Source organism: Scyliorhinus torazame, chromosome 1 (genome assembly GCF_047496885.1).
Source record: "Scyliorhinus torazame isolate Kashiwa2021f chromosome 1, sScyTor2.1, whole genome shotgun sequence".
Lineage (NCBI taxonomy): Eukaryota > Metazoa > Chordata > Chondrichthyes > Carcharhiniformes > Scyliorhinidae > Scyliorhinus > Scyliorhinus torazame.
The window spans coordinates 423,910,119-423,927,161 of NC_092707.1; the positions used below are offsets into that span (position 1 = coordinate 423,910,119).

The window sequence follows — 17,043 nt, forward strand, 5'->3', positions numbered from 1 at the left end:
AGATCGCCGGGGAGGCGGGTAGATCGCCGGGGAGACGGGTAGATCGCCGGGGAGGCGGGTAGATCGCCGGGGAGGCGTTTCGATCGCCGGGGAGACGGGTAGATCGCCGGGGAGACGGGTAGATCGCCGGGGAGACGGGTAGATCGCCGGGGAGGCGGGTAGATCGCCGGGGAGACGGGTAGATCGCCGGGGAGACGGGTAGATCGCCGGGGAGACGGGTAGATCGCCGGGGAGACGGGTAGATCGCCGGGGAGACGGGTAGATCGCCGGGGAGAGGGGTAGATCGCCGGGGAGGCGGGTAGATCGCCGGGGAGGCGGGTAGATCGCCGGGGAGACGGGTAGATCGCCGGGGAGACGGGTAGATCGCCGGGGAGGCGGGTAGATCGCCGGGGAGACGGGTAGATCGCCGGGGAGGCGGGTAGATCGCCGGGGAGACGGGTAGATCGCCGGGGAGGCGGGTAGATCGCCGGGGAGGCGGGTAGATCGCCGGGGAGGCGGGTAGATCGCCGGGGAGGCGGGTAGATCGCCGGGTAGATCGCCGGGGAGGCGGTACGTTCGGGTGTCCTTCGCATTAAAGGGCTGGGGTTTGGACTTAACTGGTGATTTTCGGTTTCTCACCAGAGTGCAGCGGGACCCTGATTCCGCCAGCTGGCCGGTTATATGGTAAACCTGTCAGTGCCAGGCGCGGGTCCCGGTTTCTGCATCTCCCACTATCTAACCGGCCCGGTCAGTTCTAACCCCCTCCCATCCGGACGGCTGCACAATTCCTGAACTGAACAGCCCCCTCTGATCCCCCCCCCCACCCCGTCTCCCTGGCTGTTATCCCCACCCCCACCCAGCTGACCCCCCTCCCTCCTGTGTGTCGGTTTGTGAAGATACACTGCACAAAAATCCCAGAATTTGGAATTAATTGTTTCTTCTACAACAGATCTCAGATGATCAGCACCTTGAAACTGCCAAAAAACTTTGACTCTCGGGAACAGTGGCCAGATTGTGCAACCATCAAGGAGATCCGTGACCAGGGATCATGTGGATCGTGCTGGGTAAGTAAGAGTTATGTAGACACCAACTGCCCCACCCCCACCCCAAACCCAACTCAACCCTGACCACAAACCCAAACCCAACCCAACCCTGCCCCAAATCCAACCCTGACCCCAAACCCTGACCCCAAACCCAAACCTGACCCCAAACCCTGACCCCAAACCCTGACCCCAAACCCAAACCCAATCCAACCCTGACCCCAAACCCAACCCAACCCAACCCTGCCCCAAATCCAACCCTGACCCCAAACCCTGACCCCAAACCCTGACCCCAAACCCTACCCAACCCAACCCTGCCCCAAATCCAACCCTGACCCCAAACCCTGACCCCAAACCCAAACCCAACTCAACCCTGACCCCAAACCCAACTCAACCCTGACCCCAAACCCAACCCAACCCTGCCCCAAATCCAACCCTGACCCCCAAACCTGACCCCAAACCCTGACCCCAAACCCAACCCAACCCTGACCCCAAACCCTGACCCCAAACCCTGACCCCAAACCCAAACCCAACTCAACCCTGCCCCAAATCCAACCCTGACCCCAACCCTGACCCCAAACCCAAACCCAACACTGACCCCAAACCCTGACCCCCAACCCAACCCTGACCCCAAACCCTGACCCCAAACCCAAACCCTGACCCCAAACCCAACCCAACCCTGACCCCAAACCCTGACCCCAAACCCAAACCCAACCCAACCCTGCCCCAAACCCAACCCTGACCCCAAACCCAAACCCAACCCAACCCTGCCCCAAATTCAACACTCACCCCAAACCCTGACCCCAAACCCAAACCTGACCCCAAACCCCGACCACCACCCCAAATTCCAGCCCAAACCCAACTTCCAACCTCACCCTTAACCCCAACCCTACCACCCCAAACCCAACCCCAAAACCCCAACCCTTACCCCCAAACTCAACCCCAAACCACCCAACCCAAACCTCAGCCCTTTCCCCAAACCCTAACCCCCACCCCAAACCTAAACCCAACCCCAAACCCAACACAAACCCCTACCCCCAAACCCAACCCAAACCCCCACCCCAAACCCAACACAAACACCCACCCCAAACCCAAACTATGCCCCCACACCAAACCCCAAACCTAAACCCAGACCCAAACCAAACCCAAACCCCACCCCAAACCCAAACCCCCACCCCAAACCCAAACTATGCCCCCACACCAAACCCCAAACCCAATCCTGACCCCAAAGCCAACCCTGACCCCAAAGCCAACCCTGACCCCAAAGCCAACCCTGACCCCAAAGCCAACCCTGACCCCAAACCCAACCCTGACCCCAAACCCAACCCAAACCTCAGCCCTTACCTTGAACCCTAACCCCCACCCCAAATCCAACCCCAAACCCAAACCCCCACCCCAAACTCCAAATCCCCACCCAAAACCCCCCCAAACCCAACCCAAACCTCAGCCCTTACCCAACCCCAAAACCCCAACCCCCAAACCCCAAACCCACAACCCTTACCCCCAAACCCCCACCCCAAACCCACAACCCTTACAACCCAACCCAAACCTCAGCCCTTACCTCGAACCCTAACCCCCACCCCAAATCCAACCCCCAACCCAAGCCCAACCCCAAACCCAACCCAACCCCCACCCCAAACCCCCACCCCAAACTCCAAATCCCCACCCAAAACCCCCCCAAACCCAACCCAAACCTCAGCCCTTACCCCCTCCCCAAACCCAACCCCAAAACCCCAACCCCCTTACCCACAACCCTTACCCCCAAACCCCCACCCCAAACCCCCACCCCAAACCCCCACCCCAAACCCCCACCCCAAACCCCCACCCCAAACCCCCACCCCAAACCCCCACCCCAAACCCCCACCCCAAACCCCCACCCCAAACCCCCACCCCAAACCCACAACCCTCACCCCCAAACCCAACCCAAACCCACAACCCTTACAACCCAACCCAAACCTCAGCCCTTACCCCCACCCCAAACCCAACCCCAAAACCCCAACCCTTACCCCCAAACCCCCACCCCAAACCCACAACCCTCACCCCCAAACCCAACCCAAACCTCAGCCCTTACCCCCATCCCAAACCCCCAACCCCACCCGAACCTCCACCCCAAATCCTAACCCCATCCCTGACCCTAGCTCTCACCCAGAATCCCCACCCAATGCCAGGCATCGATAGCTTTTTAAAAAGGAAGAATCCCCACAAGTCAACAGAGAAAATTGCGAAACAAAATTTCACTTTTCAAAACTTAACATAATTCGAACACTAATTATCAGGGGAAGGATATTTCAAATAAAAAGGAAAATTTTGCTACAAATAGTCAGGACAACAAAGGTGTGAGTCACGTAGTTGCAAACGGAGGAGTTGGTGGTTTATTGGTACCGTGACTGCATCAATAATCCGGAGACGGAGGGCAACGGGTGGAATTTCAATTCCAGAAATACATCTGGAATATCAGAGATTACATAGAATTTACAGTGCAGAAGGAGGCCATTCGGCCCATCGAGTCTGCGCCGGCTCTGGGAAAGAGCCCCCTACCCAAGGTCATAAATATAAAAGGTAGTCTCGGGAATGGTGACCGTGAAACAATCATAAATATTTGTAAAAACCCACCTGGCTCACTAATGTCCTTCAGGGAAGGAAATCAGCCGTCCTTACCCGGTCTGGCCCACACGTGACTCCAGACCCACAGCAACGTGGGTGACTCTTAACTGCCTCTGAAATGGCCGAGCAAGACTCAGTTCAAGGGGCAATTAGGGATGGGCGACGAATGCTGACCATGTCCGCAACATCAACATCCCATAAATCCATGAGACCATAAGGTGGAGGAGCAGAAGTCGGCCTCTCGGCCCATCGAGTCTGCTATGCCATTATAACCCCTCGATTCCCTCACTCGTAACCCCATAACCCTCGATTCCCTCACTCTTAACCCCATAACCCTCGATTCCCTCGCTCTTAACCCCATAACCCTCGATTCCCTCGCTTTTAACCCCATAACCCTCGATTCCCTCGCTCTTCACCCCATAACCCTCGATTCCCTCACTCTTGACCCCATAACCCTCGATTCCCTCACTCTTAACCCCATAACCCTCGATTCCCTCGCTCTTAACCCCATAACCCTCGATTCCCTCGCTTTTAACCCCATAACCCTCGATTCCCTCGCTTTTAACCCCATAACCCTTGATTCCCTCACTCTTAACCCCATAACCCTCGATTCCCTCGCTCTTAACCCCATAACCCTCGATTCCCTCGCTTTTAACCCCATAACCCTCGATTCCCTCGCTCTTAACCCCAAAACCCTCGATTCCCTCACTCTTAACCCCATAGCCCTCGATTCCCTTAACCCCATAATCCTCGATTCCCTCGCTCTTAACCCCATAACCCTCGATTCCCTCACTCTTGACCCCATAACCCTCGATTCCCTCACTCTTGACCCCATAACCCTCGATTCCCTCACTCTTGACCCCATAACCCTCGATTCCCTCACTCTTGACCCCATAACCCTCGATTCCCTCACTCTTGACCCCATAACCCTCGATTCCCTCACTCTTGACCCCATAACCCTCGATTCCCGCACTCTTGACCCCATAACCCTCGATTCCCTCACTCTTGACCCCATAACCCTCGATTCCCTCACTCTTGACCCCATAACCCTCGATTCCCTCACTCTTGACCCCATAACCCTCGATTCCCTCACTCTTGACCCCATAACCCTCGATTCCCTCAATCTTGACCCCATAACCCTCGATTCCCTCAATCTTGACCCCATAACCCTCGATTCCCTCACTCTTGACCCCATAACCCTCGATTCCCTCACTCTTGACCCCATAACCCTCGATTCCCTCACTCTTGACCCCATAACCCTCGATTCCCTCACTCTTAAGCCCATAACCCTCGATTCCCTCGCTCTTAACCCCATAACCCTCGATTCCCTCGCTCTTAACCCCATAACCCTCGATTCCCTCGCTCTTGACCCCATAACCCTCGATTCCCTCCCTGATTAAAAATCTGTCTCTCGGCCTTGAACATACTGAATGACTCGGCCTCTACAGCTCTTTGCGGTAAAGAATTCCACAGATTCACTCCCCTCAGGGAAGAGATTCCTCCTCATCTCTGTCTGAAATGAGTGACCCCTCACTCTGAGATTCTGCCCTCTGGTCCTAGACTCTCCCACAAGGGGAAACAACCTCTCAGCATCGACCCTGTCAAACCCCCTGAGAATCCGAGATGTCTCAATATATCGCTTCTCATTCTTCTAAACTCCAATGAGCACAGGCCCAACCTACTCAACCTCTCCTCAGAAAATCCCTCCCTACCCGGGATCGACCTCGTGAACCTTCTCTGGACTGCCTCCAATGCCAGTCTATCTTTCCTCAGATAAGGGACCAAAACTGTTCCCGGTATTCCCGGTGTGGTCTAACTAGTGCCTTGTATAGTTTCAGCAGGACCTCCCTATTTTTAGTCTCCATTCCCTGTGAAATAAAGGCCAACATTCCATCTCCCTTCCCAATGACCTGAACCTGCATGCTGGATTTTTGTGGATTAATCACGAGGAACCCCAGATCCCTCTGTGCTGCAGCTTTCTGCAATCTCTCTCCATTTAAATAATATTCAGCTCCTTTATTCTTCCTACCAAAGTGCTGAACTTCACATTTTCCCACATTATATTCCATCTGCCAAGTTATTGCCCACTGCCCTCACCTGTCTCTATCCCTCTGTAGACTCTCTGTCTCATCCTCACCATTTGCCATCCCTCCTATTTTTGTATCATCCCAGGAAATAATTTTTTAAAAACACGCATTATTTCCCGCACAAATGTGGGACCGCATATAATTTCTCTGCCTTTATCACACAACCTTTGTTTTGTCGGATCTCTCATTTCCCATCCAAACATTCCATTGCTGAGTCATGTTCTCCACCAACCAGATATCAGCTCAATCCTCCGGCTGTGGGACCATTTCAGCAGCAACAATGGGCGTCAACCTCCGGCCGTGTTGAGCTCGCGCTTGAGCGCAATGCGGTCGGTGAATGCAAGGAAACCCTGCAGCGAGCTTTCCAACAGCCTCCGTGCTTCTCGGGATTATCCCCGCGAGACGTTGTAGTCGGAACCCCGCCCCAAATGGGCAGGACCGAATGACTCGGGTTTCCTCCCACAGCCCAAAGATGTGCAGGTTAGGTGGATCGGCCGTGATAAATTGCCCTTAGTGTCCAAAAAGATTAGGTGGGGTTACTGGGTTACAGGGATAGGGTGGAGGTGAGGGCTTGGGTAGGGTGCTTGTTCCAAGGGCTGGTGCAGACTCGATGGGCTGAATGGCCTCGTTCTGCACTGTAAATTCTAATCTGGGACCGTGGAGCTGTGAAGCAACAGTGCTAACCAATGTGCTACCGTGCTGCCCTAAATGCTCATCCATCAGCTGTGTGAGCATTCCCATCATCTCCTTCTCATACCGCTCAAACTCCATCGCCATCTCTTTGGCCAACACGTCCACCGTAGTGGGCTCAGCGCTGCCCAGTGACCTAACTCCCGATACCCTGACTCTCACTGCACTCTGCACCAAACCAGAGCTCCCAGCTGGATCAGCGCACATTCCTGTTCCTCCCGTACTCATCCATTAGCTTTTCGACATCCTCTAATTAATAACTAAATAAATAAATAATCTTTATTGTCACAAGTAGGCTTACATTAACACTGCAATGAAGTTACTGTGAAAAGCCCCTAGTCGCCACACTCCGGCACCTGTTCGGGTCACAGAGGGAGAATTCAGAATGGCCAATTCACCCAACAACACGTCTTTCGGGACTTGTGGGAGGAAACCGGAGCACCCGGAGGAAACCCACGCAGACACGGGGAGAACGTACAGACTCCGCACAGACAGTGACCCAAGCCGGGAATCGAACCCGGGACCCTGGAGCTGTGAAGCCACAGTGCTAACCACTGTGCTACCATGCAGTCCAATTACCACAACCTTACTGGAGACGTTAATTTCGCATTTCCCCCAAAACTGGGTGAAAAGGGCCAAAAAACGAGAGCTCTAGCGGGAGCCCCCAACATGTGACCTCCACCGACATCGACCACTGGGAGACCGGCCCATTGAGTTAGAGGGTGATTTGACGGTATTATTGAAGCTGGGTCCTTCAGTGAAATGAGGAAATATGTGTCCAGAAACCTCTCTGAGAGTCGTACCCGGCACAAAGGAAGATGGTTGTGGTGGTTGGAGGTCAATCATCTCAGCTCCAGGACATCCCTGCGGGAGGTCCTCAGGGTCGTGCTCTCAGCCCCAACCATCTTCAGCTGCTTCATCAATGACCTCCCTTCCATCATAAGGTCAGAAGTGGGGATGTTTGCGGATGACTGCACAATGTTCAGCACCATTCGCGACTCCTCAGACACTGAAGCAGTCCGTGTCCAAATGCAGCAAGACCCGGGCAATATCCAGGCTGGGCTGACAAGTGCCAGGCAATGACCATCTCCGACAAGAGAGGATCTAACCATCGCCCCTTGGCATTCAATGGCATCACCATCGCTGAATCTCCACAATCAACATCCTGAGGGTTATCACTAACCTGAAATGAAACTGGATTAACCATACAAATATTGTGGCTACGGGGCACTTTTCAACAAGGGTGTACATTTGCAATTCTCCAGTCCTGTGACACCACCCCCACCTCTCCCCGACTCCCATATACAAAGAGGATTGGAAGATTACGGCAGCGTCTCCACAATTGCCATCCTCATTTCTGTGAGTATCCTTGGATGTATTCCAACTGATCACGGTCATCAATGAAGTACAGCCTTCTCTTTCTAATAGCCCTCTTTGTCCATTTTAACCCATCCCTGTGTCTCCGGCCCCTCCTCTTGCAGGATGACTTTGACTGCAGCTTGTTGCATGCCAGGGTGATGTCTCCAAGCATAAATCCCCCTTTTGTTCCGAACCAAACCCTCACTGTGGCCTTTAATCAGTGACGTGCTTTAGAAGACTTTCTGCTTGCTGTCAGCATGTCTCATCCTCTCTAAGTTCTGTTTCACTTCTCTGAACTTTCTTTATTTAGCCTGGTTCTCATTGTATTAATAACCCGATATCTGTCACATCTACCCTGAGGTTGAAGTGGCAACCACTCTGCTGAGAACACAGCCTGTCCCCAAAACGAGAGGGGCTAAAGGGAGCAGCTTAGAATCCTGGGGCATCAGGCCAGGGGTTGGGGGGGGGTCCTGGTTGTGAGGTCCCAACAAGGGAGTTGTGGAGGGGGGGAGAGACTGGGTTTCGATGGTTCGAGAGTGAGGATTGTTCACCATCCAGACTTGGAATGATATCGCCGTTCCTTCACTGTTAGTGGGTCAATGTCCTGGAACTGCCTCCCTAACAGCACACTGGGTGTACCTACATCTTGATAACTGCAGCGGTTCAAGAAAACCTTTGATTTTTTTTGCAAAGTAAAAATTTTGAAGAATGCGAGGGGATCGCAGAAAAACATAAAATCCTGATGGGACTGGACAGGCTAGGTGCGGGAAGAATGTTCCTGATGTTGGGGCTGTCCAGAACTAGGGGGCCACAGCCTAAGGATAAGGGATAAGCCATTCAGGAGTGAGATGACCTTTGTTTAAGAAGGGTAGCAGGGATAATCCGGGTAATTATAGACCGGTGAGCCTGACGTCAGTGGTAGGGAAGCTGCTGGAGAAGATACTGAGGGATAGGATCTATTCCCATTTGGAAGAAAATGGGCTTATCGGTGATAGGCAACATGGTTTTGTGCAGGGAAGATCATGTCTTACCAACTTAATAGAATTCTTTGAGGAAGTGACAAAGTTGAGTGATGAGGGAAGGGCTGTAGATGTCATGTACATGGACTTCAGTAAGGCATTTGATAAGGTTCCCCATGGTAGGCTGATGGAAAAAGTGAAGTCTCATGGGGTCCAGGTTGTACTAGCTAGATGGATAAAGAACTGGCTGGGCAACAGGAGACAGAGAGTAGTGGTGGAAGGGAGTGTCTCAAAATGGAGAAAGGTGACTAGTGGTGTTCCACAGGGATCCGTGCTCGGACCACTGTTTTTTGTGATATACATAAATGATCTGGACGAAGGTATAGGTGGTCTGATTAGCAAGTTGGCAGATGACGCTAAGATTGGTGGAGTAGCAGATAGCGAGGAGGACTGTCAGAGAATACAGCAGAATATAGATAGATTGGAGAGTTGGGCAGAGAAATGGCAGATGGAGTTCAATCCAGGCAAATGTGAGGTGATGCATTTTGGAAGATCTAATTCAAGAGCGGACCATACGGTCAATGGAAGAGTCCTGGGGAAAATTGATGTACAGAGAGACCTGGGAGTTCAGGTCCATTGTACCCTGAAGGTGGCAACGCAGGTCGATAGAGTGGTCAAGAAGGCATACAGCATGCTTGCCTTCATCGGACGGGGTATTGAGTACAAGAGTCGTCAGGTCATGTTACAGTTGTATAGGACTTTGGTTAGGCCACATTTGGGATACTGCGTGCAGTTCTGGTCGCCACATTACCAGAAGGATGTGGATGCTTTGGAGAGGGTGCAGAGGAGGTTCACCAGGATGTTGCCTGGTATGGAGGGCGCTAGTTATGAAGAGAGGTTGAGTAGATTAGGATTGCGTAAATAGTGGAGAAGATTCCATGAAGTAGATTTCACTTGCCGAGGATTAGGAAGGTTAAGTGGTGATTTGTTTTAGGTTTTTATGATTTTGAAAGGAATAGAACATAGAACATAGAACATTACAGCGCAGTACAGGCCCTTCGGCCCTCGATGTTGCGCCGACCTGTGAAACCACTCTAAAGCCCATCTACACTATTCCCTTATTGTCCATATGTCTATCCAATGACCATTTAAATGCCCTTAATGTTGGCGAGTCCACTACTGTTGCAGGCAGGGCATTCCACGCCCTTACTACTCTGAGTAAAGAACCTACCTCTGACATCTGTCTTATATCTATCACCCCTCAATTTAAAGCAATGTCCCCTCGTGCTAGACATCACCATCCGAGGAAAAAGGATCTCACTGTCCACCCTATCCAATCCTCTGATCATCTCGTATGCCTCAATTAAATCACCTCTTAACCTTCTTCTCTCTAACGAAAACAGCCTCAAGTCCCTCAGCCTTTCCTCATAAGATTTTCCCTCCATACCAGGCAACATTCTGGTAAATCTCCTCTGCACCCTTTCCAATGCTTCCACATCCTTCCTATAATGCGGCGACCAGAATTGCGCGCAATACTCCAAATGCGGCCGCACCAGAGTTTTGTATAGCTGCAACATGACCTCATGGCTCCGAAACTCAATCCCTCTACCAATAAAAGTTAAAACACCGTACGCCTTCTTAACAACCCTCTCAACCTGGGTGGCAACTTTCAGCGATCTATGTACATGGACGCCGAGATCTCTCTGCTCATCCACACTACCAAGAATCTTACCATTAGCCCAGTACTCTGTCTTCCTGTTATTCCTTCCAAAATGAATCACCTCACACTTTTCTGCATTAAACTCCATTTGCCACCTCTCAGCCCAGCACTGCAGCTTATCTATGTCCCTCTGTAACTTGTAACATCCTTCCGCACTGTCCACAACTCCACCGACTTTAGTGTCATCTGCAAATTTACTCACCCATCCTTCTACGCCCTCCTCCAGGTCATTTATAAAAATGACAAACAGCAGTGGCCCCAAAACAGATCCTTGTGGTACACCACTAGTAACTGGACTCCAGTCTGAACATTTCCCATCAACCACCACCCTTTGTCTTCTTCCAGCTAGCCAATTTCTGATCCAAACTTCTAAATCACCCTGAATCCCATGCCTCCGTATTTCCTGCAGTAGCCTACCGTGGGGAACCTTATCAAACGCTTTACTGAAATCCATATACACCACATCAACTGCTTTACCCTCATCCACCTGTTTGGTCATCTTCTCAAAGAACTCAATAAGGTTTGTGAGGCATGACCTACCCTTCACAAAACCATGTTGACTATCTCTAATCAAATTATTCCTTTCCAGATGATTATACATCCTATCTCTTATAAAGCTTTCCAAGATTTTGCCCACAACAGAAGTAAGGCTCACTGGTCTATAGTTACCTGGGTTGTCTCTACTCCCCTTCTTGAACAAGGGGACAACATTGGCTATCCTCCAGTCATCTGGCACTATTCCTGTAGACAAAGATGACTTAAAGATCAAAGCCAAAGGCTCAGCAATCTCCTCCCTAGCTTCCCAGCGAATCCTAGGATAAATCCCATCCGGCCCAGGGGACGAATCTATTTTCACACTTTCCAGAATTGTTAACACCTCCTCCCCTTATGAACCTCAAGCCCTTCTAGTCTAGTAGCCTGAATCTCAGTATTCTCCTCGACAACATTGTCTTTTTCCTGTGTGAATACTGACGAAAAATATTCATTTAGCACCTCTCCTATCTCCTCGGACTCCACGCACAACTTCCCACTACTGTCCTTGACTGGCCCTACTCTTACCCTAGTCATTATTTTATTCCTGACATATCTATAGAATGTTTTAGGGTTATCCTTGATCCTACCTGCCAAAGACTTCTCATGTCCCCTCCTGGCTCTTCTTAGCTCTCTCTTTAGGTCCTTCCTAACTTGTAACTCTCGAGCGCCCTAACTGAACCTTCATGTCTCATCTTTATATAAGCCTTCTTCTTCCTCTTGACACGTGTTCGACTGCTTTAGTAAACCACGGTTCCCTTGCTCGACCACTTCCTCCCTGCCTGACAGGTACATACTTATCAATGACACGCAGTAGCTGTTCCTTGAACAAGCTCCACATTTCCATTGTGCCCATCCCCTGCAGTTTTCCTCTCCATCCGATGCATCCTAAGTCTTGCCTCATCGCACCATAATTGCCTTTCCCCCAGCTATAACTCTTGCCCTGCGGTATATACCTATCCCTTTCCATCACTAAAGTAAACGTAATCGAATTGTGGTCACTATCACCAAAGTGCTCACCTACCTCCAAATCTAACACCTGTCCTGGTTCATTACCCAGTACCAAATCCAATATGGCCTCGCCTCTCGTTGGCCTATCCACATACTGTGTCAGGAAACCCTCCTGCACACATTGGACAAAAATGGACCCATATAAAGTACTCGAACTCTAGCGTTTCCAGTCAATATTTGGAAAGTTAAAGTCCCCCATAACAACTACCCTGTTGCTTTCGCTCCTATGCAGAATCATCTTTGCAATCCTTTCCTCTACATCTCTGGAACTTTTCGGAGGCCTATAGAAAACCCCTAACAAGGTAACCACTCCTTTCCTGTTTCTAACCTCAGCCCATACTACCTCAGTAGACGAGTCCTCATCAATCGTCCTTTCTGCCACCGTAATACTGTCCTTGACTAACAATGCCACCCCTCCCCCTCTTTTACCACCTTCCCTGAGCTTACTGAAATATCTAAACCCCGGCACCTGCAAGAACCATTCCTGTCCCTGCTCTATCCATGTCTCCGAAATGGCCACAACATCGAAGTCCCAGGTACCAACCCATGCCGCAAGTTCACCCACCATATTCCGGATGCTCCTGGCATTGAAGAAGACACACTTTAAACCACCTTCCTGCCTGCCGGTACACTCCTGCAACTTTGAAACCTTACTCATGACCTCACTACTCTTAACCTCCTGTATACTGGAGCTACAATTCAGGTTCCCAAGCCCCTGCTGAACTAGTTTAAACCCTCCCGAAGAGCATTAGCAAATTTCTCCCCCAGAATATTGGTACCCCTCTGGTCCAGGTGTAGACCATCCCGTTTGTAGAGGTCCCACCGACCCCAGAATGAGCCCCAATTATCCAGAAATCTGAAACCCTCCCTCCTGCACCATCCCTGTAGCCACGTGTTCTACTCCCCTCTCTCCCTATTGCTCATCTCGCTATCACGTGGCACGGGCAACAACCCAGAGATAATAACTCTGTTTGTCCTGGATCTAAGTTTCCACCCTAGCTCCCTGAATTCCTGCCTTACATCCCTGTCCCTTTTCCTACCTCTGTCGTTGGTACCTATGTGGACCACGACTTGGGGCTGCTCCCCCTCCCCCTTAAGGATCCCGAATGCACAGGGTGGGTACATTTTCCATTGCTGGGGGTGTCTAGGAGAAGGGGGACACACCTCAAGTTCAGAGGCAGGCTACTCAGGAGCGAAGTTAGCAAACATTAACACAGCGTGGGTGAAATGTCAAACTCTCTCACAAAAGGTATAGAACCTTAGTTAGGCCACACTTGGAGTATAGTGTTCAATTCTGGTCGCCACACTACCAGAAGGATGTGGAGGCTTTAGAGAGGGTGCAGAAGAGATTTACCAGAATGTTGCCTGGTATGGAGGGCATTAGCGACGAGGAGCGGTTGAATAAACTCGGTTTGTTCTCACTGGAACGAAGGAGGTTGAGGGGCGACCTGATAGAGGTATACAAAATTATGAGGGGCATAGACAGAGTGGATAGTCAGAGGCTTTTCCCCAGGGTAGAGGGGTCAATTACTAGGGGGCATAAGTTTAAGGTGAGAGGGGCAAGGTTTAGAGTAGATGTACGAGGCAAGTTTTTTACGCAGAGGGTAGTGGGTGCCTGGAACTCGCTACCGGAGGAGGTAGTGGAAGCAGGGACGATAGTGACATTTAAGGGGCATCTTGACAAATATATGAATAGGATGGGAATAGAAGGATACGGACCCAGGAAGTGTAGAAGATTGTAGTTTAGACGGGCAGCATGGTCGGCACGGGCTTGGAGGGCCGAAGGGCCTGTTCCTGTGCTGTACATTTCTTTGTTCTTTGTAAAACGTGGTAACAGTTTAATTTATCATTTTGAACCCGAGGTCCATATATTTTCATTAGACAAGCAAACAACAAAACATTACATTTATATAGCACCCTTAATGTAATAAATCATCCCAAATCCGCTTCATGGGGCATCACAAACCAAATTATGAGCTTGAACTTTAAATAAACGACGAAGGTCAGGTCAACGTGACAAGTGTTAAAAAGGAGGAAAGAGGGAGAATTCGAGTAGGAGAACTCCACAGTTTTGGGAGGGCTGAAGCTGTGGAGAGTTTTAAAAACGAGAGCCGATATTTAGTTCCCTCCCCGAGGTATGTTTGGAAGCTGGGTGGCATTTAACCAGCGGGAGAATGGAGGCCCTCTCTCCTTCCTGCCTCTGTCCCAATTCAGCCAGGGCTGGAAGGCTTGTGGACGGCCGCCTGACTCCATCACCGTTCAAAGCCTCATCCTACTGCTTCTGGTATTTGACTAGTGGAAGGCAGGGCAGCCGCCAATCAGTGACACTGAAAACAGAGCTCGTCAAACCACTGAGTGCCTGACTGAGGAAAGCATCATTGGGGAGGGGGAGGGAGAAAGGTGGGACCCTCTGAGAGCGACCATCGTGCCCTTGCTACCAACTCACCTGCTGCTCCCATCACCCCCACCATGACCCCCATCTTGCCCTCGCCTGTGGCCTGGGACCCTCACTAATCCTGGGCCTCTCCCGCCTCCAGTGGACAGTTTCCAGCCTCTGATGGACCAGCAGCTCTTGGGAAGAGGCTGGGTTCTGCCCCGGATCCTTGATCCCAGGAAAAGTCCTGCTCTGGCCAGTTAAGTGCCTGATTGGCGCCTATTAGTTGGGCCGTCCCCACAGAGAGTGATGCAGCACAAAGGCCCCTGTCACCTGGAATAAACACTGACCAGAATGCAAATTCAAAATGGTGACCGGGCGGGTTTCTCTGACCCCCTCTGTGTCGGGCCCCTGGAGGGCTCCGCCATATTGCCCGGGGGCTGGCGCGGAGCAGAGAGCCCCCACGCATGCGCGGAAACACGCTGGCCGCCCGGGCATGTGTGAACGCACGCCGTCCCTTCGGCGCCGGTTGGAGTGATGCCAACCCCCCCCAGCATCCACCTCACCCCTGAAAGTTTGGCGGTTTCCTCACCTTTGGGGGGGCTGTTGACGCCGGAGTGGTTGGCGCCAGTTCCCCCGCCGGCGTGCGGACTTAGTCCCCAAAAGGGAGAATCGCCCCCAGGGAGTGGAGGTGAAGGAGATTGGGTGTGAGTTTGGACAAAGGCAGCTGAGATTCAGATACTCAGGTTTACAGAGTGGGCGAGGGCTGTGTTGATGTTGACGAGGGTGAGGGGTGAGAGGGTTGAGGATGAACTGTTTGGGGCAGAGCGGGGCGATGTGACAGAGGCGTTGTTATGGGTGACGGATACAAGTGGTAAAGTCTGACACTGAGGTGGTGAATAGTGTGACTGAACCCCGAGAATTGCAGAGTCGAGGAGACAATGGTTAGGGGGAAGAATCCAGGGGCCAGGACCAAAGATAATTGCTGTGTTCTTGCCAATGTTTAACTTGAGGACATTTCTGCTCAGCCGTTACAAAACTCCGCAGGTAGGCCCGGGGAGAGGAGTTCAGATGCATGCTGGGATGGTGAATCTTGTCCGAGTCAGTTGTTTACGAGATTCTGCCTCCTTTCCTCAGGCCTTTGGGGCAGTGGAAGCGATGTCCGATCGGATCTGCATCCAATCCCAAGGAAAGGTCAACGTGGAGATTTCAGCTGAGGATCTCTTGTCCTGTTGTAAAGCGGATTGTGGGAATGGGTAAGTGAATCTGTACAACCAGAGTGATGGTGTTTGTGAAATCAAGCACAAGGGCAGCTCGATGGCAACAGCAGAGTTTGGAGCTGGTGTTCTACTGAGTAAAAGTTGGAGTTGGAATGAAGATCTTTCTAGTCCTGGATAACGCTGCGACAAAATTGTATATTCGCCTGGTGATTGGACACTTTGAGATTGGCTACAATATATTCACACATAAGGTACAGCATGTGTGAACAATACACCTCCTTCTAAACTGTCCCCATAAAAAACACTCCCAGGACAGGTACAGCACGGGGTTAGATGCAGATTAAAGCTCCGTCTACACTGTCCCCATCAAACACTCCCAGGACAGGTACAGCACGGGGTTAGACACAGAGTAAAGCTCCCTCTACACTGTCCCCATCAAACACTCCCAGGACAGGTACAGCACGGGGTTAGATACAGAGTAAAGCTCCATCTACACTGTCCCCATCAAACACTCCCGGGACAGGTACAGCACAGGGTTAGATACAGAGTAAAGCTCCCTCTACACTGTCCCCATCAAACACTCCCAGTACAGGTACAGCACGGGGTTAGATACAGAGTAAAGCTCCCTCTACACTATCCCCATCAAACACTCCCAGGACAGGTACAGCACGGGGTTAGATACAGAGTAAAGCTCCCTCTACACTGTCCCCATCAAACACTCCCAGGACAGGTACAGAACAGGGATAGATACAGAGTAAAGCTCCCTCTACACTGTCCCCATCAAACACTCCCAGGACAGGTACTGCACGAGGTTAGATACAGAGTAAAGCTCCCTCTACACTATCCTCCGATTTGATCCTCCAGTTTCTAGGACCTGGACACCTTCGATCTAGCTGATCCTTTGCCTGGAGCAGGGATTTCAGTTGGGCATTGAGTGTTAGTTGTGTCCATCGCTCTGTATCGTTCAGCTGGAAACGTTGTGACTATTACCAGGGTAATTCTTTGTAACTTTCCATATCTTGCTAGATTCCGGGTGGGTACCAGAAGAGTGGAAAACAGCCAATGTGACTCCTTTGTTCAAAAAGGGAGAAAGGCAGAAGGCAGAGAATTATAGGCCAGTTAGTTTAACATCTAAATTTCATGGCAAGGTGCTGGAGTGAATAATCAAAGAGGAAATAGCTAATCATTTAGGAAAGCTGAATCTAATCAAAGCCAGTCAACGTGGTTGTATCAATGGTAAATCATGTTTGACAAATTTGTTTGAATTCTTTGAGGATGTAACAGGGAGCGTAGACAGAGGGGAACTTGTAGATGTAGTGTGTTTAGATTTCCAAATGGTATTTGGCAAGGTGCCACGTAAGAGGCTGGTGCATCAAGTAAAAGCGGATGGAATTGGAGGACGTGTGTAGCTGTGTCCCTGAAAACATCTCGCCATCTACCCTGTTAAGCAGCGTCCGAGTCCTCGAGGT

At 51.1% G+C, this 17,043-nt stretch overlaps 1 protein-coding gene across 1 annotated transcript in view; it reads left to right on the forward strand.

Moving 5' to 3' along the window:
• Positions 1 to 931: 931 nt before the first annotated feature.
• The window catches only part of LOC140428841 (cathepsin B-like), a 62,853-nt gene continuing 46,741 nt past the window's right edge, over positions 932 to 17,043 (forward strand). Inside the window, exons 1-2 of the mRNA XM_072515501.1 lie at positions 932 to 1,043; positions 15,492 to 15,610. Coding sequence (XP_072371602.1) covers positions 936 to 1,043; positions 15,492 to 15,610 — 227 coding nt within the window. The 5' untranslated portion in view covers positions 932 to 935. The remainder of the gene's footprint in view (positions 1,044 to 15,491; positions 15,611 to 17,043) is intronic.